General features: G+C 38.8%; 1 protein-coding gene across 2 annotated transcripts in view; it reads left to right on the forward strand.

Annotated features, from left to right (window-relative positions):
* Window positions 1-16,224, forward strand: part of LOC134080777 (myotonin-protein kinase) — a 351,463-nt gene extending 335,239 nt beyond the window's left edge. Inside the window, exons 13-15 of one of the 2 annotated variants that reach the window (XM_062537385.1) lie at window positions 4,748-4,806; window positions 4,979-5,053; window positions 15,534-16,224. In XM_062537385.1, the coding sequence (XP_062393369.1) occupies window positions 4,748-4,806; window positions 4,979-5,053; window positions 15,534-15,614 (215 nt within the window). In that variant the 3' untranslated portion in view covers window positions 15,615-16,224. The remainder of the gene's footprint in view (window positions 1-4,747; window positions 4,807-4,978; window positions 5,054-15,533) is intronic. The other variant, XM_062537386.1, reaches the window with a different exon arrangement.
* Window positions 16,225-22,241: the final 6,017 nt, after the last annotated feature.

The raw sequence follows: 22,241 nt of genomic DNA on the forward strand, positions 1-22,241 counted from the left end.
AAGAATTGGGGAAGAATAAGTCATCCTTTCCAAAGCAATCACGAAAGGCCATCCCATCCAAAGCAATCCATGAAAGCTAGCCTTCCACGATGTATCAACATATTACACACTTTAAAACTCACCGGGCCACCCAACTACGTGCGCAACTTTATCCCACGCATCATTTTTTTTCAGTTGGTCTCTGTACAGAAAAAGACTGCAGTCGTAAATAATCGGATACTGTGCTACACACGCGATTAGCTTTTCTACCGCCATTTTCATCAAGACAATGAATGACAGGAACCAAAATATCGATAGGAACCAAAAAACATGCAGGTTATTTTCGAGGACACACATGACAGAAGGACGTTGACATTCAGATTGGTTGACGCTGAACCGTGTCATAGCTCATTACCATGAAGTTAACTGAGGCTCAACTTTTTTTTTACGCCCGTGAAGCTCATGAAGCCACGCTCACGCCCGGAACGCTTTTGAAGCCGGTAACGCCGACTCTCCATCAGGCTTGTGCACAATTCCGAATTTTAGAATTTGCCTCCATTCAATTCATGAGTTGGAATTTGAATTGAATTGGCCCCACCCCACAGGAAGTTGAATTTGAATTGGAATTGGAATGACAGGAAGTGGAATTCAATTCATGGCAATTCAAAACAAATTCACATGTCACATAACAGGAAGAATGTGTTGAATCTCACATACATTCAGTTCAGGGAAAATTACATTGGAAATGCAATTGATTACTGTTTTCAATTATAAATTGTGTGTTTGTTGAGATCATATCTCACATTTTGTGAAACTTAATTGTTAAACACTGCAAAAAAGGGTGTCTAAAAACAAGATAAAAACACTAAATCTGAGGTAAAAGGTACTCAAAACAAGTGAATTTTTTTGTCCATGCAGCAAGATAATTTCACTTGACAAGATTTTGTGAATTAAGATAAATAAAAAAAAATCTAGCAATAAGCATGTCTACAGAGGTATTTGGAAACTTAACATTAGCTGAAATTGCTGTTTTTAAGATTACTTATAAATATAATTTTTACATCCCCAAAATAAGTAAAATATACTTAATATAAGCATAAAATGCTGGTTGTAAAATGAGGTTACTTAAAAAACAGCCTCAGATTATATTCCTTTTTTTTCGGAAGAATATTTTCTGGACTTTTTGCCTTTATTCAGATAGGACAATGAAGATAGACAGGAAGCGGGTAGGTGAGTGAAAGAGTTGGGGAGGGATTCGGATATGACCGCAGGTGAGATTCGAACCGGGTCCCCGTGGGTAATTGGACGAGCACAAGGTACTAACGCTGTAACCTGTTGCGCCACAGTACCACAGCTTGTGACAAGTATAATTACGTATATTTAAAGTTGTTACATAAGTTGTTATAAGCATAAACTGCTGTTTTAAGATATCTTAAATCTTAAATGTCATCTTAAATTAAGTCAAATTTTCTTGTCACTTAATCTTAAAAAAAGCTTTATTTTGATGAGAATTTGAGGGAGAGATGTAAAAGATCTCATTTTAACAGTATTTACCTCATTTTAAGATTTCATGCCTATTTGAGACAAAAAAAGATGTGCTTGATTTAAGATGGTGTAAAGTTGAACACTTACGTAAAATAAGAAATTCACGCTTCAAACAATATAAATGATCTAACACTTCTAATCTATTTTTTTATCTTGATAAGAATCAAATAATTTGCAGCGTACCCTTATATTATGTATATGAATTGATTTGAATTTCATTGAATTTCAATTCTACTTCCCTTAATTCAAATTCGAATTGTAATTCTGCATCCTGTTTTTGACCTCAATTCAAATTCAATTCAAACTCAAGAATTTAATTGGAATTTAGGAGTCATTTTCAATTCAATTCTGAATTTTGCACAAGCCTGCTCTCCATAGGAAATGAATGATTTCCGGCGCTCTTGACGCTTTTGACGGTCTTGGTGTGAACGCACAGTTACTTGATAATGAGTAAAGCAAGCCTAAGTTGCGTTTTTTAGGGGGATTGTGTAATTGAAGATGTTTTTATTTGAATAAGATTGCTAAAATCAATTCCCCTAATGGGTCGAGCACGGGACAGCTTTGGTACAGACACCCTCTCTATTTGGCCCTGTGTACCTGGGTGACTCTGGGACGACAGAGATCTGTGTAAGACAATATCTCTGCTGCCTGGACTAACCTCTGGTTCGTCAGGAACTAGCCTCGGTTAGGTGATGGTCTATGTTCCTTGAAAGGAGAGCAGCATCCTCCGGAGTGGGGTGGATACTGTCTCTTTTCAACAGTCTAGGCTTCCCCAAGAAGAAGCTAAAATTATCAATGACGCCCACATTGTTATTGGCACACCACTCTGACAGCCAGCGGTTGAGGTCCGAAATTCTGCTGTACATTTTGTCACCTCTTCTAATGCAGTGGTTTTCAAAGTGGGGGCCGCCAGGGGGCCGCAGCAAGTTGGATGAAAATATATTGTACAAGCAAAAAAAAAAAATCATAAAATATTTCTATTATTGTATGTATTGATATGAAATACCATTGTAATAATTTGTTGTACACCGTTTAGGGTTGTAACGATTACAGTGTAAAGGTAAACCATGATAAAAATTTTGACGTTAACAATTACTTTTCAAACCCTATAATTATTATCGCGGTTGATAACCACGGTCTGGAAACCGTGTGTTAAATTGCGTCCAGCGTCATCTGAGCCTGCTTTTGATATAGGCCTGTTAGGCTACTATGAAGCAAAATTGGTACCCTACTGATTCTGTTGTCTAATTTGATGGATTTAACCACGATTCGGATTTAGGCTACACCTTTTAAAAGGCGGAACATTTCCACCGCAAACGTGCGCTGTGGCTGTCATATAGCCACTCGGCGTCTTTTTATGTACATATTATGTACATTCATATTAAATCCATTCTAACGTTATCAGGAGAATACGTAACGTTTTATTTTGAGCACTGGTTGTCACTCATTGGATACATAAAACAGATACCAAACTCAAAGTCATGATAGAAGCACCCAGCCAATTAATGACCAAGGAAAAAGTGAACGGGACAACACACAATACCATGCTACTCCTAAGTCATAGATTTTAACATTGCAAGACACTTATCTTTTCTATGACACCAGAAATATTTTCTTTACCTGGTTCGTTTTTGAACATTCATTTTATGTAATGAAAACATATATCCTTGAACTATACGTGACTATTTTCCAAAAACCGAATGAAACCTAATTACGTTCACGAACTTTTTAAAGTGACAGGCACTCAATTAGACCTACACACCACCCCTGTGATATCATTAAAGACAAGTGCAATCAATGTGAAGTACTCAAATTACTGAATATTTTTAGCTTTAAGTAATTATGCAGATCTCAAAATACTATAATGTTAACAAAATATATAAAGTTTATGAATTCAAAATATGAAATAGAAACCAGACAAGCCATTTTCTGTGTGTGTGGAGGGTTGAACAGAGACTGCTGTGCATGATCTGTATCCCGCTTAAGGCAATAAGGTTTTGCCTAATTATTTTTGTAATGTAATAAACACTGTCACACTTTTTTTTAAAACTATTTCAGCTTGTGTGTGCCTATCAGTGCTTTTTTAACATATGAACACATATTTTTTTTAAAATACCGTGAAACGTCTAAAACCATTGCATCCCTAAATAGTGCAAAGCCTATAAAATAAATAGATTTTCACCTATATAGGCCTATTTTATTAACTTATTTCTACATTTGCCGTATCGTTGATGGGTTAAATACAACATCATGCAAAAGGGGGGCCTTGGCCACAATCTATTGGTATTTGGGGGGCCTTGTCATGGGAAAGTTTGGGAACCCCTGTTCTAATGGGTATGGGTCCAGAGAAAGTTAGAAATGGGTTCGAGAGTTATGCGTGGAACACACAGAGTGACACACAGACAGACGTTCCTTGCATTAATAGATAGATATGGATTGCATGAACAGTGCACGGATTGAAATGGGTAACATTCTGACTTGCTTGCACACTATTGCAAAAACAATCCACTCATGAAAATTGCTATATATTCTTTTGCATCCTTAGTTTCCTGCTGTCTATTCACTAGTGTTGACCATCCCTTCTCTCAATTGCTCTTTCCTTCATTCATAATAATAATCACCTCTGAAATAAGAGCATCTTTTTTTCCGTCATGCATGATGCACTGTAATGTACGGAAGCCCTGAAAAGCAAGTGGAGATTTTTTTGTTTGTTTGTTTGGATGTTATATTGTTATTTCGAGATCATATCTCGTCATTTCAAGATAATGGTTATGGTTATAGTTATTTAGCCTTTGTCCAAAGCGACATACAAATAAATAACAATAGGCATCTCGAAATAACGAGATAATATCTCGAAATAACGACTTAGTGTCTCGAAATAACGAGATGATATCTGGAAGTAACCTAACATAGGTGTGTTATCTCGAAATGATGAGATATTATCTCGAAATAATGAGATAATATCTGAAGGGGAAAAAAATTGAAGATTTTTTTTTATTATTCTTATTTTTATATTATTTTGAAATAATGAGATATTATCTTGAAATAACGAGATATGATCTCGAAATAACATGATAACATCTCAACAAAAAAAACTTCACTTGGGGTTCAGGGCTTTGTAGTAATGCACTCAGAAGCCTCTGAAAGATTTTGTCAATCGTATTTTTGAATGTTGGCTGTACATTTGGGGCTGCTCTAACTTTGTTCTCTCCCTTGATCACAGGGCTGTGTGTGTGCCCTTCTTTTTCTCTATCTGCCCACTGTTTGGAAAACCCAGGGGATGTAAGCCTGTCTGTGTTCCACTCCCTATCTCAGTCCTTATTGAAATGCACACTTGATGTATAATTCAGTGTTACTGTATAACCTTATTTTGATTTGGAGACAGATATTTTTTATTTACATGTAAAGTCTCTATTTCTAATATTTTACATATTGAACTCTGCGTTTCTTTCAGAAAATGTCAGCACCTCCTGCCTGCCATTACCCACTGGTAATACCTCTCCTTCGACATCTACTGCTATTCCACAGAGTGAGACCTATCTTCTGAATATATAAGCAATTATGTTTTGTTGATGTAATGGAAATAAGGTGGCTGAAGTCTATACCAAGGGTCAAAATGTCACTCATGCGTTCAACCCAATAATAAAAGGGCAGTATAAATCCTGTATGTGTTGCCTAGGCTGGCACACAGCGGAAAGTCCATACCAAAGTCAAACTAATGCCTTTTCCCATTTCCACAAAGACCAAAACATAATATTTATTTTTAAAAAAAACCCTGATGATTCAACATTGCAACAACAAATAAGACTGTAGCAACATGGAACATCAAATGAGAGCTGCAGCTGCCACAGCAACAAGCTACTGAACGGAATATGGAGGACCAAAGATGACAGAATGAATGAATGAAAACACTAAAGATGAAGAGGGAAATGTATAATTTGGTCATGAAAACTAGTTATTAATTCATGCAGTCATTCATTTATTTCTGTATTGATTCATTTATTTCTGTTTTTCTATTTCTTCATTTATTTATTATGTATTTCCACATTGCTTGATTGATCTATTTTCCCATATCCACATTGATTCATCTATGTTGGCTATTTATGTAGCCCAGGCTATTTCTGCATTGTGTCATTAATTTAATTATATATTACTACATTGTTTAATGTATTTACTATAAATTTGACTTTACATAAAGGAGGTATCAATACGTCAATTGCAGGTATTAAGTAGGCCTATCAGTTTGACCAAACTGTAGATACATTTATTTTTAGCGTACATATTGTATTTCTGCATTTATTATTTATCCTGTCATCTTTTTTTTAAGTATAGTTTTTGGGGCTTTTATGCCTTTAATCAGACAGGACAGTGTAGAGAGACAGGAAGGGAGTGGGAGAGAGAGTAGGGGTGAAATCCGGAAAGGACCACGGGTGGGAATCAAACCTGGGTCGCCGGCGTGCAGTGCAGGTGCCCCAGCCAATCGCACAATGACTGGGGCCTATCCTGTCATCTTCGGCCATATTCCATTTAGTAGCATGTTGTCCTCTCATTTGGAATTTCCATGTTTCCAGTCATTAATATGTAAGGGATAATGTATAGAACGCCGGTTTTGCTTCAGGACGAACATTCTGTTCATCCTGTCGGGAATTATTTTCCGATAATGACCGGCATTTCTATACATTATCCCGCTTATTATATGGCTACTTGCCAAAGCGAGAAATGAAACTTAACTCAATGTGTCTTTAGCAATGACTTGGCTACCGTTTGGTGGCTTCCGCTAACTTCTAGAAAACTAGTGCAGTGCCTGTGCAAACAATGTTTTCCAAGAAACGTGTTGCCCAATGACGTTGATGCAGGTAGATCATGTTAGATTGGTGATGAGAATCAGGCCCGTGCTGTTAGAGCTTTTTACTCTTTGCAAGCAGGGGTGGAAATTAAAATTTGAAAATGTGACAATCTATCAGCCAATAGCAGATTTCTGGTGAAATTAACCAGCCACTCAATGTTAAAATATGACTTTGTGTCTGAAATCTACCAGCCACTCTCACATTTTACCAGCATTTGGCTGGTGGCTGGTGCTAATTTCCATCCCTGTTTGCAAGGTAATAAAAAAGTGAAGGGGAAAGGCGTTTGAGTTGCAGCTAATGGCTATTAGACACATTACATACCCGTGCGTTTTTGCTGTTGTTGGGAAATGATAGCCTAAAGCTAACCGCATGCATGGCCCGTCTATGCCATGGCCATGCCAGTGCTATGAAGCGCAAGGCAACCACGGTTGTTGATGAGTAGCCTATGCAACGTTGCGTGACTTTAAGGTATAATGTATTGTCCACCAGGGATTATCTGAAAATAAGTCCTGAAGGGAATTCTACTGGTAATTATGTGCATTCAACACATTCCCGTATCCAATCGGGTGAGTGAGCGCTCTAAGGCTGCGTTCAGACTGTCAGCCAAAATCAGATTTTTAGCCCATTCAGATTTGTATCGGATGTAGCCTAACTTTTGAAGGCTCACATGAAATCCGATTTTTGCGAAACGGTTGCAAACCACAGGAGGTAGTTTCATATCGCATTTGTATCGGATATGGACAGATGTGTCTCAGTCTGAACAGCTCCCAACACTCAGATCGGATTTGACTGTCTGTGACGTGACTTTACGTGCATGACCGCCCACCTATTTCGAGTTGTGGAGCAATGTTACGGCTATGTCTTTTGACCATGTTATATTAAACGTGACTTAACCACACTCAGTGCTAAGTATAGCATTTATGTAGTCTCTGCTCTGTTTCATGGAAGTTGCAAGAATCCACATTGTTATATTAAATGCCGTTAAATAATTAAATAGCCTCAACAGTTTGAGGCGGAGCTTGCCACTGATTAGTTTCGGTTTCTGTCGCGCAAATGCGTACACGTATGCATTCAATGAACACACCTAGTTGTATTGTTCTATGTTTAATCACACCAAATTAGCACGTATTTCCTCCTGATGGCAGAAATGTTTGTTTTTGTTGCTACAGCAACCTGTCAGATCTGTTACTAATGTGACCCAGTCTGAACAGAGCCATATTCCCTACACTGGACTATTTGAACCTTCATTGTCATTGTAACTTTCAAACTACAAATGACTTTACTGTAACTGACCCCAGGCATGGGTTGGGCCCTTGAGTCGTGGATCTGTCTGAGGTTTCTTCCTATATGTATCTCCAATTCTAGGGAGTTTTTCCTTGCCCCTGTTACTCATGGGCTCTCTTTGAATGTCTAACACTGTAAAGTGCCATGAGACATGTGTAATGTTTTGGCGCTCTATAAGTGAAATTAAATTGAAAATTGAAATTGAAATTGAAATATCCGATTTGGACACTTGCTAAAGGCAGTGTGAACAGTCAGCCCTAAAAATCAGATATGAGAAGGAATCAGATTTGAATCAGATTCGTCTGCAGACTGAACGCGGCCTATTCTACTGGTAATTATGTACATTCAACACATCCCTGTATCCAATCGGGTGAGTAAGCACTCTAAGGTTGAAAGGCAGCAGGTTTCAGTATGTCCTACTTTCTCTCTGGGGCTGTGGAATTGCCAATCTGCAGTGAATAAAGCAAACTTCATTCCTGCTCTGGCCTCAGTTATCGCTCCAGTTGCTTGCGCTTACAGAGACATGGATTAGGCCAGAAAATACTGCTACACCTGCAGCGTTGTCGACTAATTATGCTTTATCGCATACCTGCCGCTCGTCTGGTAGAGGAGGCGGGGCAGGCTTTCTGATCTCTGATAACTGGAGGTTAACTCAGTTGCTGCCTACTCAAAACCACAGCTCATTCGAATATTATGCCATCATGATAACTGAGCCATACAAATTATACTTGGTTATTTATCGCCCTCCATGACAACTTGGCAGCTTTGTGAATGAGTTGGACATTCTACTGTCTGCTATTCCAATGGATAGTTGCCCAGCATTAATCCTTGGTGATTTTAATATTCATTTCAATAACTCATCTTCAGTTGACTTCATGTCCTTACTCTCCTCATTTAATATCACACGAGTGCACAGTCCTCCTACTCACAAGGCTGGTAAGGATCTTCATATGATTCTTCTACGTACAGTAGGCGTTACTTGAGAATGGACATTTCCCTCACGCGTTGCATGATTTACGCTCTGCGTGAAATGTATTACAGCTGTATTACAACTTGCCGCCACGAGGTGGCAGTACAGTCCGCTGTAGCATTGCTGCGGTGTGATTGATACTGTAGCCCAGTTCTACTCATTCAATAGGCGGCCAGGAAGCAACCTCTAAAGGCCTTTTTTCACCGACAGAGAACCGGCTCCGTTCCCGTTCGTGAACCAACATTTGAACCGTTCGTCGCGTTTTCACCAAACAAAAGCCGGTTCTGAATGTGGCACCTTGGTTCGGAAGTTGAACCAAAAAATAGTTGGTGTGGGCGTGTCATTGCAGAGGGAAGAAGGCTAAAAGCATGAGTTTTCCGTCCATATCAACTGTTGCCATGAGTAAACAAAACGATTCAACTAGCATTACACTGCAGACGTTGACTAGCATTTTAAACAGCTAGTTTCTGCCGTTTTTATGGGACAACTGGTCATATCATTCTCCCGTTTATGCATCTCATTAACTTTTGATTTTGCATGCACCACCCATTGTTGATGACACATCCTTGGTTCTGTTCAGAACTGGTGTAAATGCGGGCTGGTTCACTAGATAGCACCACGGTTCAAAGAATTCTGAACGGCACCAGTTCAACACCAGGTTCGTTCTTGGTGAAAAAACGCCTTAAGTGGCCCAGCCCATATAGTATATTTCGGAGCTTTCGGAAATGCCAACAGAAATCCCTAGTAGCCTAGTCACCTACAGACTGCAACACTACAACTCTTATTGTTTTGTTTTTTCGGGTGTTTGTAAATTCAGTCTGGCACTCTGAAAATGTTCGCAAGGCTCTGCACTTCGAAAAAGACAAGCATGAACTAACAAACTATTTGTCATAGTTCAAAATTGCCATTAACACAAGCAGCAGATTGAAACTAGATATGCAATTCCAAGGAATTACCAGTGCATGAAAATGCAAAAATGTATAGATAGATAATGTAGATATGGTTACTAAGGTGTAGCTAGGGTAAACATGGTGGTTGCATAGTTTAAAGAGAGTTGAACATTAAACATTCCAGTTCTAACTTAACTAATGATTACTAACAGGTATGTTAAAATGTTACCTATGCTAACAATGATAACCAGCTTGATTGGTTTACTTAGCTTATGATTTCTAACAGTTATGGTAAAAATGCTAACAATGCTAACAGGGTTGATCAGCTAACTTAGTTGATGATTTCTAGCAGTTATGTTAAAAATGTTAACTATGTTAGCAATGTTAACCAGGTTGATTAGCTAACTTAGTTGATGATTTCTAACAGTTATGCTAAAAATGCTAACCATGTTAACAATGCTAACTATGTTAACGATGCTAACTAGGTTGATTCTAGGAAATCATGAAAGCAACAAAGATCGAGTAGCCTACAGTTTGCGAGGTTATCCGGTTCCCACTGTCAACTCAAATTGGTGAGGGTTCTGTTACATCTGCAATCAAATGATTTAAAACATAGAAAATATTATTATAGAGGTGGGTGATATGGGCAAAAAATAATATCTCGATATTTTTTGTGATCTTGACGATAACGATAATTAGTCGATATCCTATAAAAAAAATGGTTTTTAAAAGTCTTAGTTACTTTACAGCTCATTATTCACAGCTCACACATTACTCACACATTTGTAATTCTGCCCCCACTTGTGTGTGGTAATGATGAAGTCTAACCAGCTACATTAGAATAGATGGATATAGGGCTAACCAATTTCCCAAGGGAAACTCTGATGCTGAAATTCTTTTCAAACTTTTACTGTATAACTAAGTAGAACAACATTTCAGAGTACATTCATACATACATACATACATCAGTTATTTTCTTCAATGTTTTGTTAGAGTGCAGTCAAGTAGGCTATCGTTCCAAGTTACAGAATAGAAATGAATGCGTTAGCTTATGGCTAATGTCTATGAGAAATCCCATAGAAATGCTAACGGTTAGCATAATCAATAAAATTAGATATTTAGAGCGAACTTCAGTCCATTTACAGCTTGGGCTACATAGGAAGATGTCTTTGTTTACAACTGAATATTAAAATACTCAAGGCTAATGTTTTCTTTTCATACAACAACGTTACCGTGTAGAAAAAAAATGACTGTTTAACTTATCAATGCCACTTGAACAAAGTAGCCGCAAAACCAGCACAAAACATAAACATTAGGCGTGCGTGTGACAACGTGCACCGTGAACATGTGACTTGCTCTTGCACTGCTGCAGCCAGTGGCTTCTCTCACTCCTGTTGCACATCTCCTGATTTCGTGAATGTAGGCTATGGAATTTCAATGTGTGATGAGACACCTGTGACCAGTCTGTGAGTAACAGACTTTTAAAGTATAAAATAAATAATAAAAACTGCGATAATGCGTGATAAAATAATTGTCGGCGTTAATTGATTGAAGAGTTAACATGATATTAACACGTTAACGTGCCCAGCCCTATTATAAATATTATGAGGCGAGTTTACGAATATTAATACGCATATGAACCTATGCTGCGATTTTGACTTTAACCACATTAACAGAAAGTGAGTTATTTAGGTTTTCATGAGTATGTCTCTCATATCCACTCCTTTTACACACTCAAAGCCTCATTCTAGCACACACACTGACACACGCGCGAGCCTGCCTGCCTGCCTGCCTGCCTGCCAGCCTACCTGACAGACACGCACACACACCCTCCCCCTCCCCAGATTTGTCTCTACCCCCCTCTCTCTCACAAGTGCATTCTAGCACACACACACACACTCTCCCCCTCCCCATTTGTCTCTACTCTCCCTCTCTCTTTATCTTAGCCCCATGCTCTCGCTCATTCTCATGCCCCACCCACACAAACACATTGACACACGCGCGAGCCTGCCTGCCTGCCTGCCTGCCTGCCTGCCTGCCTGCCTGCCTGCCTGCCTGCCTGCCAGACAGACACGCACACACACCCTCCCCTTCCCCACATTTGTCTCTACCCCCCCTCTCTCTCACAAGTGCATTCTAGTACACACACACACACACACACACACTCTCTCCCCCTCCCCATTTGTCTCTACTCTCCCTCTCTCTTTATCTTAGCCCCATGCTCCCGCTCATTCTCATGCCCCACCCACACAAACACTCTCACCCACTCCCCATCCCCCATGCCTCTCTGCATCTCAGCCCCACTCTCTCCCCTCCTGAGTGAACATTGTGAAAATGAATGGCCAGAATTGAAATGAGTCAAGAATGACAGTGTGATGTAAAGTAAAAAGTAAAGAAAAGATTATGTGTATAATGATTTTATTTGGGTTATATATTATAGGTGTGTATGTGTATGTTGTGCAGTGGTGGTAAGGAAGCCAACAGATGATAACCCAACTTAAGGATGAGAGAAGGCACCACAATCCTGTAACTTATTTGCAATGTGTGTGTGTGACAACACCTTGGTTAATAGATCTGAAACTTTCCTTAATATTAGATAATGATTAAAGAAGTCTTAAGAACACTCTGTCATGTTGTCTGTTGTGGTTGACACATACATTCACAAAATGAACCAAATTTGGTGGGCTTGTGTGTTATTGCTATCATTAGTCAGAGACAGAGCTTTGGCCTAGGGTGTGGCTTAGGGACTCTAAAGCGCCACCTAGCGCATTGTCTATCAGGGTTGACACATCCATTCACAACAATTAGGTAGGCTTGTGTGTTATTGCTGCCGCTAGTCAGAGACAAAGCTCTGGCCTACGGTGTGGCTTAGGCACTCTGTAGCGCCACCTAGCGTGTTGTCTATTATGGTTGACACATACTTTCAAAACAATTAGGTAGGCTTGTGTGGTATTGCTGACGCTAGTTAGAGACAGAGCTCTGGCCTAGGGTGTGACTTAGGCAGGGCTGTACACTGCGAGCAGCTCGTCGCAAATGCGAGTAAATATATATTAGTGCAAATTGAAAAAAAAATATTGTTGCACACGTGCGAATACTGATTTCATCCCTTTCATTCGCATTTTGCTCTTAAAATGAATCAACACCAAGTGGATCAAAGTATAGTACAATTTTCACGCATCTGTATACACATTTCAGAGTTGACAGCTCTGGAGTTGACAACTCTTGCACCTGGCTGGACACTCAGGCTTTCAGCATCAACCTCGCGCTCTCACACACACGCAAGAAATGTCACTCAAAATCCATTCTTCTTTTTCTTCAATCTGTTCGTTATCAGTTGGTGACTATATGTAGCGATTACCGGTGAAACGGTGAACTATGATACAAATGTTGACTACATTACCGTGTTCATTTAAAATACTATTATTATCACGGTTGATAAACACGGTGTGGAAACTGTAGGCTATGTTAAATTCCTCCCAACTTAACCCGAGCCTGCATTTGACATAGGCCTGGTAGACTTGAAACAAAAATGGTATCCTACTGATTCTGTCAGGTTTTTTTTAACATTCATGTTATTTAATCAAAACATGTATCCTTGAACTATGCTTGACTAGTATTTTCTTAAAACCAAATGAAACCTATTTATGTTCAGTACGGTACTTAAAGTGACAGACATTCAATTAGACCTACATACCACCACTGTAATATCATTAAAGACAAGTGTAATCAATAAGTATTCAAGATATTGCAAATGCTAGAAATTGTTAACAAAATGTATACAAATTCTGAATTCAAAATATGAAATAGAAACAAGACAAGCCATTTTCTGTGTGTGTGGAGGGTTTGAGCAGAGACTAGGATTGCCACTGCTGTGAATGATCTCTATCCTGCTTAAAGAGGAATAATGCAGGATTGGCGATTTCATCTCTGGTTTCGGTTTCGTTTTTAGTTTTCGCTCGTTTTATGCTTGCATATTTCTCTGCAGAGCTTCCCCGACAGCTTTAGCATGTATATTTATACATATATAGGCTATATATAAATATATAAATTGCAAGCGTGGTTCTTCTTGTTCCTTTCCCGTCTCTGACTTCCAGATGTAAACAGCAAACGATCGTTTATCAGAAAGTTGCAAGGTTGTAATAGCGGAGAGGGACACTAGGGGCGGGAGGAAATGTGACTGTTTTCGATAAAACTGGTCAGTGAAGCAAAACAACAATTTCTAAGCGATTTTATGACTATGAAAAAGTTGCATAGGGTCTCTTTAAGGCATGAGGCACCTGTGCCCTGGACTTAGGGAGTCTATGTGCCACCTAGCATGTTGTCTGTTGTGATTGACACATACATTCATGAAAATTAACCACATTTGGTGGGCATGTGTGTTGCTCATGCACATGCCCACCAACAGTGTTGCCACAGTTACTTTGTACAAGTAATCCGATTACTGACTACTCCTTTAAAAAGTAACTTAGTTACTTTACTGATTACTCGATTTTAAAAGTAACTAAGTTAGATTACTTAGTTACTTTTTAAACTAAGCCCCCCGCCGCCTCAACATAAAAATGGCAACCGGTTTTGCCAATACTCACTTTATTGGAAGTGCATTTTAACAGTAACATCAACAATGTAGACATCACAACCTGCAAAAAGTTATTTCAGGGAGGTATCTAAAAAATACTTTAACCTACTGAGATACTGAAATAGCCTACAGATGAATGAATGTTCAATAATGTCTAGTCAGTATACTAAATAAGTAAGGCCTATAGATAGAAACTGTGGTGATAAAATATGAAGATTTTGGTAGTTTGGGCTTTTCGTGTATCCTTCTACTGTAGCCATTTAGAATATGCCAATGAAATTACACTTGTTAAACTCACCTCGACAAGTCTTTTGCAATCATTTAATCCACCATGGGCGATGCTAACATCACTGTTACTAACAGTGCAGTGTGCAAGATCATTATTTCGTGAGACAAGGGTAGGCCTACACTTTCGTAGATGCGGTGATTGCGGTCTTAAATGTTACTTTTTGGGGGCACTGACTGACGCTACTGTACCATATTGAACTGATTAATTTAGTTCGGGAGAAAAGAGATAAAAGCCCGCTTACAGTGAAAACGTATCGGTTGATATAGCGAAACAGCCCAGTCAGGGTGCTCTGTTTTGGATGCGCTTCGGGCACACACACAGCACCCTCTCTCTCCCTCTCCGTTGCGTGCGTCAGGGATGTTTAGGGTTCAGGGTTGCGAACTTGGGATGTTTAGCTAGATAGGCCTAGCACTTTGTCGCCAACACAGAGTGTACAACGTACCTTAATGTTGTCATGTGTAGATGACTCAAACTCAAAATATGCCGACTGACTGTATTTTCATTTAGGAAACGCGCCTCTCTCCTCCCTGCATTGTTGTTTATGCTTGTGTCGCTGCGTGGAGCCTACTGCCTACACGAGTTGTCCTCATGCTGAAAATGTGAGCATAGTCTACACGACAAGAAGAAAGCAAAATGAAAATGACAAAAATAGTAACGCACGGAGACTTGGATGAGTAACTTTAATCCGATTACTGGTTTGGAAATAGTAGCGCGTTAGATTACTCGTTACCGAAAAAAGTGGTCAAAATACTGCCCACCAACACGCACATGTTGCTTTGTTAGATTCCAAAATGTCACAGGTCCGCACTGCAGGTGCTCGGGCCCGCCATTTATTTGCAAATGTACACGTACTGTATTTTTTTTATGCAAAGCCTTATTCCAATGCCCTAATCTTACTGACCTGTATTTTTATTGTTTTTTTAATGTTATATGTGACTTCGAGTGCAAAGATTAACCGTAGTCTAATTCTTTTTTTTTTGTTTACACAAATCTGGCCAATATGATTCTGATTCTGATTCTGAATGGATAGGCCTTCTGAAGCCACCTTACACCCCACTCTGGTCCAAAAGTAGTTATTATGTACATAATTAGAAAATAACCTTGGGAAGTAACCAAATGGATAGCTTCAAGTCTCTTTTTATTCTCCCCATAGGTCCGCTGGCCACAAGTGAGGTGTGAGTCATATCTCCTAGTGTGTGCTAGGGAGCGCCTGGGAATGGCATTGCTGGTGTGAAGTCTCCCGAGCTAAAGCTATTATTCACACAAAAAAGGACTGATGATGTACTTCAGCACCTCTCAAAGACATGTTAAGTTCTGCTAAACAGAACTCTAAGTGACTAACTTGAAGGAAACAGAACTCTAGAGGCACATTTCTACGGAGGACATCTTAGCACTGAAATAATCTATGTGTGATAAACTGTTGTTCTTCTGTATCCATAGAACAATTCCTGCTTGTGTTTTTAGTTCTGTTCAATTAATCTCTATTAGGGTGCCACTATAGTTTTCTGTGATGAAATTTTAAGGTCCACTCTGATGGTGGCATGAATCATGTTTATCTAAGAAAAAAATAAATATGAATGTTTTCGGGTGATAAACCCTATGACAAAATCCCTGTGTTTCCAGCAGCTCCGGTGGATCACTGTAAAATGGTCTGCACTATTACTACCGTAAATCCTCAAATTGTGGCCGGGGTCTTTTATTTACTCAGGCTGTGCAAAGCACAGGCCTTCATTTGGGGCAGGCTTTTATTAGAGGCAGACCTTTATTTCTTGTTAGGCTCCTGTTGTAGAATGTTATCTTTATAGATATAAAGTCAAAGACTACTCTTAAAGTGTACCAACACTTTCTGTAACCGTTCAGAAATCAGTTAGTTTCTTGAATTTCCCCCTGGGGATCAATAAACTATCTATCTATCTATCTATCTATCTATCTATCTATCTATCTCTAGTGCATGGTAGTCAGGAACACCATTTAGTAAATCATTACAGTTTTAACCGACTAAGTTTATTGCAAATATTCTCAAGCACAATAAATCACATGCAAGCCCAAAATCTAAGCGGTAAATCTAGCCTGCTAGTATAATAAGCTTTGATGGATACATGTCTTGAAAATAAAGTATAACTAAATAGGCTACGTCGAAACGGTATCATCTGTGGAATTTCAATTGCTGGACCATCGATCGCGGCCTGCAGAAAAAGTTTTCAGAGTTGACTCTCCCTCAGTTCTGGCACAGCGTTGTGCATGAATAGCCCTTGGTCCCCGTTCAATCAGAATGCTTTTACCTTTTAGTTTATGTAAAAGTGGCTTCTCTGCGCTCACGCAGATAAAAAACAGAGGTGCATTCAAATCTGGCAAACAGATAACGTTTGTGGTAAACATGTCTTTTTAACAGTTAAATGTGAATGATGGTGGCGTTAATATTACATTCTAACTGCTTGCATTGTCGCCTTCATTGAGGATTTACGGTAGCACTTCTATGCTGTACTGTATATGCTCCCAGTAATATAATGTACTTTACATGCCTATTGTTTGTTGCAGCACGATTTAGTTTTACTTTGACCACAAAATACAGTTAAATTGCTTTGAATGTAAGTCTATTACTCCACAGTGATAAATTTATGTTACTGACTAATTGAGATGTAGCGGCTACATCACATAAATAGAATTTTGACCCACTGGCAGGAAAAACGGCGTTCTGAACAGTAGCCTGTCAGCCATTCGCAGCCTAATATCAGTGGATCCCCCCACCACTTAACCCAAAACATACTAAAGTATGAAGAATCAATTATTTTAGATAAATATACACGTAAATCACAAAATCTGACTTCACCTCATCCACGGACAGAGAAAATCAGAAACACTGGGTGAAGCGCCAGCGAGGGGAAAAAGCACATTCCCTACATTAGGCTTATGCTGTAACAATCCTGATACCTTGTCTTAGTGCATTTAGCTGTCAAATGGATGCATTTCTATTATTAGAAATGTCTTAATGGCAGTATGTGTGTTTAAAATGCTCAAAAATATTTAGGCTTGGCTTGCTGTTGTAATGAGCAGTTTAACTCAAACTAGCTTTCTGTTATACTCATGCTTTCACCGCAAATATTCAAACTAGCTAATGTTCTCAGTGAACTTGGCTAATTTAAGCTAAAATAGTTTAGGCCTACAATAAATGAACTCAATTGACAGGTAGGCCTAAATCCACTGATTTGGTCATTGAGGCTCTATAAATATAAACTTTATCTTTCTGAAGTTTATTTTTGTATTCAGGTACAATATTGGGTACAATTGCCTAATGTCTTGACAATATTGTTTACCCTGCCGGTTTTCAACTAATCCCACTCTGTATCCATATTTCTGTAGATTTGATACTGTGGATGATAGTGCTAATTGTGAAGAGATTTGCAAAAACCTTGCAAGCGTACCATAGGCGCAGTGATATCGTACGCAGCATCTGAAAATAGTCCCCATAGTAGTCAGGGGGCCAAAACTGATATTAAAACTTTGTCGGACACTTTTTGGTACAAGCATACAACCTATCCAGTATTGATATTTAACCCCTCAACATGAGTTCTAGACAGGTTGTCAGCTTAGAAAATTTTATTTTGTCCATTTTAACACTATATTCTTAAAAATGGAAAAAGCGGATTTTCCCCCCAAAGTGCTTCCTTTTTCTTCCATGTTACCTACTGTAATCTTGGGCAAATGTGCAATATAATCCAACTTGTGTGCAAGCATGATCATTAAAAAATAATGATCAATAAATACCACAAGAGTATCACACCACAAGGGCCACTGTTGTGTCAGGGGGCCAATTCTGAAAAGGGCTTCCGTTAAGACTTTTTTTTTTTGTTAGAAGACACAAATAGGTAAGATATCAGGGTGGTTGTGAAGACAAAGTTAAAAGCTTGTAGGGAGAGACATGCAATGCTGCACAAGTTATAATATTTAAATGTTACAGTAAAAATGTAGAATTGTAGATGGTGGTGTATAGTGCTATTTAACTTCATTAATATACCAGGTTGTGACACAAATTATATTTAATGGACATATTACTATAGTTATTCATTCAATCCAAACATAACTGCTCTCTCACTTCTTTAGGGTTAGGGGATAGTAACTAGTTAGCAATAACAACTTTGTTATAGTCGTATGGCAAAGGTATGTTTTTCCCCTGTAAAACCCGGGAAGTTAGCTGAACTCAAATTATTTGAGTACTGTAAAGCCTGGGAAGCTATCTGAAATTATTTGAGTAAACCAGATGCCTTGACATTTGAGTTTGGCAACTCATTTAATTTGAGTGTAAATAAGTCATTCAACTGGAGTTATTAGTATATTGTACAGTATGTATTGCATTTTGTGTTGGGATAACTTAAAGGAGTCAAGTAAACTACACTAATTTTATTCACCTAATAACAACTTGAGTGAATTATCATGACAAGTAAGAATTATGTAGGCCTACACACAAAAATGCAATGTACTCAATGTGTGAGCTATCATTTTCTATGGATTATGGGTAAATGCTTCTTTGATTTTCTAATAAGTATTTGTTCTCTTAGCTGTTAATTGTGGCTTCTTACTGTTTACCAGGTGATGGGCAAAAATATTGTGTTGATGATTTTCAGAATATGGTCAGATATACCATTAAGGAGAAGCCCATTCTCAAAATATAAAGAACATTATGAAGTTCACTTTTACTTGGCCTAATGCAAAGTTGATTGCGTTTCCCAATTTGACTTTGACCTATAGTCACTTGAAAGTGTCACAAAGTTGAGTATCCCAATGGTGTGATTGAGCCTCCTATTGTCTGTCTGTATTGTCTCTTGGGGAGATACAGACACATTATGCATGTTTACATTGAGTAACTATATTACCCCTCTTATGGGCAGGATATGAGCTTCAGGAGTAAAGATTTCAGGATTTTTTTATAGGTTTCAATTTCTATTAAATGAATAGGATTACTGCAGAATGAGGGTAATTGTGACATAATATTTATCACCATGGCAGTACTGGCCATCATGATATACTGTATCTTCAGATTATCATTACGTCTGTCAGAAGCATTACACATGATCTAAGATTTTAAAATCAGCCCACAGGCCAAGTCTGTTGTGGATAGTCATCTGCTTGATGGAATAGAATAGAATAGAATATATACTTTTTTGATCCCGTGAGGGAAATTCAGTTCTCTGCATTTAACCCAATTTAACCGAATTAGTGAACACACAGCACACAGTGAACACACAGTGAGGTGAATCACACAACCCAGAGCAGTGAGCTGCCTGCCCAACCAGCGGCGCTCGGGGAGCAGTGAGGGGTTAGGTGCCTTGCTCAAGGGCACTTCAGCCGTAGTGGACTGGTCGGGGATCGAACCGGCAACCCTCCGGTTACAAGCCCGATGCGCTAACCAGTACACCACGGCTGCCCCAAAAAAGGGTGTGTGGTGTCAATGTAAATAACACAATAACATAACAGCTATAGTATAGCCGTAAATATAGTTTAACTATTGCATTTAAGATTCAATTTCAGTCAAGATTAATATGTGATAATGTGTTAAGAATACTATGGACGGTGACATTCTGGGAAATGTAATGTGTGGTCAGCCATTTCTTATTGTGAATATACTTCTTGCCATGATTACTTAATTGAAATGAGTGGCATATACAGTCATGGCTGAAAGTGTTGGCACCCCATGCAATGAGTAATGTATCATGAATAAATAAATGTTCTTCCTTAAAAGAATGGGGTCATACGTATTGGCAACCCTATGTTAACCCTATGTTCTCAACTCCCATAGAGGCAGGCAGATTTTTATTTTCAAAGGCCACTTATTTCATGGATCCAGGATACTATGCATCCTGATAAAGTTCCATTGGTCTTTAGAACTAAAATTGCCCCACATCATCACACACCCTTCACCATACCTAGAGATTGGCATGGTGTTTTGTTCAGTTTTGTTCAGTTAGCCTATTAGCCTGTTTGATGCTCATTGAGCTCAATGCAAATCAAACCAGCTAATAGGCCAACTGAACAAAACACCATGCCAATCTCTAGATATGGTGAAGGGTGTGTGATGATGTGGGGCTATTTTAGTTCCAAAGGTCAAGGGAACTTTATCAGGATGCATAGTATCCTGGATCCATGAAATAAGTGGCCTTTAAAAATCTGCCTGCCCCTATGTTAACCCTTTGTGTTAAATTCCCATAGGGTTACATAGGGGTGCCAATACATTTATTTGTTTATGATACATTATTCATTCACATAGAAAGTTGGTGTCCTTAAAGGTTGGATATTTTCTACTTTTATTACTTAAGGCATTAAGATCAATTTCCAAAAGATGATTTTATATTCCTCTTTTTAGTCAACTTTAACATGGGTGCCAACACTTTCAGCCATGACTGTATTTTACTCAAGTTGAAATTAGGTGAATAAAATGAGTATACAGTAGTTTACTTGACTCCTTAAAGTTATCCCAACACAAACTACACACATAGAAATAACTCAGCTGAATGACTTATTTACACTTAAGTTAACTTCCCGGGTTTTACAGTGCAGCCAAGCAGTGGTGCTCAGGTAGGCAGCCAACAGAAGGTACCCAGGGACCATGTCCATGTGCTCAGTCTGAGTCCTGGTCAGGGACATCGACACTGCCTGGTACTGCACTGACTTCCACTTTCCTCACATCCACATATCGTCAACTCCAAGCACCTGACCTGTACTCACCAAGCTCCAAGCACCTGACCTCTGTGGTTAAAAGCTGGGGGGAAAGCATGCCATCCTTCATGTCCCTTCTTCTGTTGGCTGCCTATACCCGAGCACCACTGCTTGGATGGGGAAAAATACCTTTGCCATACGACTATTACAAAGTTATTACTACTAACTAGTTACTAACCTCTAATCCTAAAGAACTGAGAGAGCAGTTATGTTTGGGTAGAATTGATAAATATAGTGATATGTCCATTAAACATAATTTGTCACAACCTGGTACATTAATGAAGTCAAATAGCACCATAGACCACCATCTACAGTTCTACATTTTCGCCATAACATCAAAGTATTACAACATGTGCAGCAGTGCACTGTCTCTCCCTACAAGCTTTAAACTTGGCTTGACTCATTCCCATAGATAGGGGTACTGATTGATAGAGGTTTTGGAATGCTATGTTATGTTTCCAATCTGATATTCACTTTGAAAACTGGTTCTCTTTAGGCGGAGATTGTTTTTTTCATGTTCTAGGTCTGTTGTCTCTTATACTGTACAATAAATGTTAATTCTGACACTTCAGCAGACATCCCACGAGTGTTAGCTTTCATTCCATACCATTTTTTATCAATATGGTCCTTGTGGTTGTGGAGATATTCAACATTTATCGTTGGCATGTCATGTTGAGCAGGAAACCAAAAAATTGGCCTGAAATTGCTTGAACAAGTAAAAAAAAAAATTGTTTTGCTTGACAACCACCATAATATCTTACCTATGGGTGTCTTCTAACTAAAAAAATAAGTTGACCGCTTGTACCAAAACATGTCCGCAAAAGTCTTAACGGAAGCCCTTTTCAGAATTGGCCCCCTGACTAACTCAGCCAGTCTCACTCAATGACCATTGTGTTGAAACTGTGAAAACTTTTAAGTATCTGGGCACACTCCTTGACTGCCAGTTTAGCTTCTCTGATAACACAGAGTGCGTGTTTAAGAAATGCTCACAGCGACTAAGTCTTCTCAGACGATTAAGCAATTTTGGTGTCAGTACACAGATCCTAGAACTTGTGTATACTACACATATTGAGAGCATTCTAACCTTCCACCTCCCTGCTTGGTTTGGGCACTTAAAAGGCAAATGTAAGACCAAACTAAACAGGGTTGT

Source organism: Sardina pilchardus, chromosome 5, assembly GCF_963854185.1.
Source record: "Sardina pilchardus chromosome 5, fSarPil1.1, whole genome shotgun sequence".
Lineage (NCBI taxonomy): Eukaryota > Metazoa > Chordata > Actinopteri > Clupeiformes > Clupeidae > Sardina > Sardina pilchardus.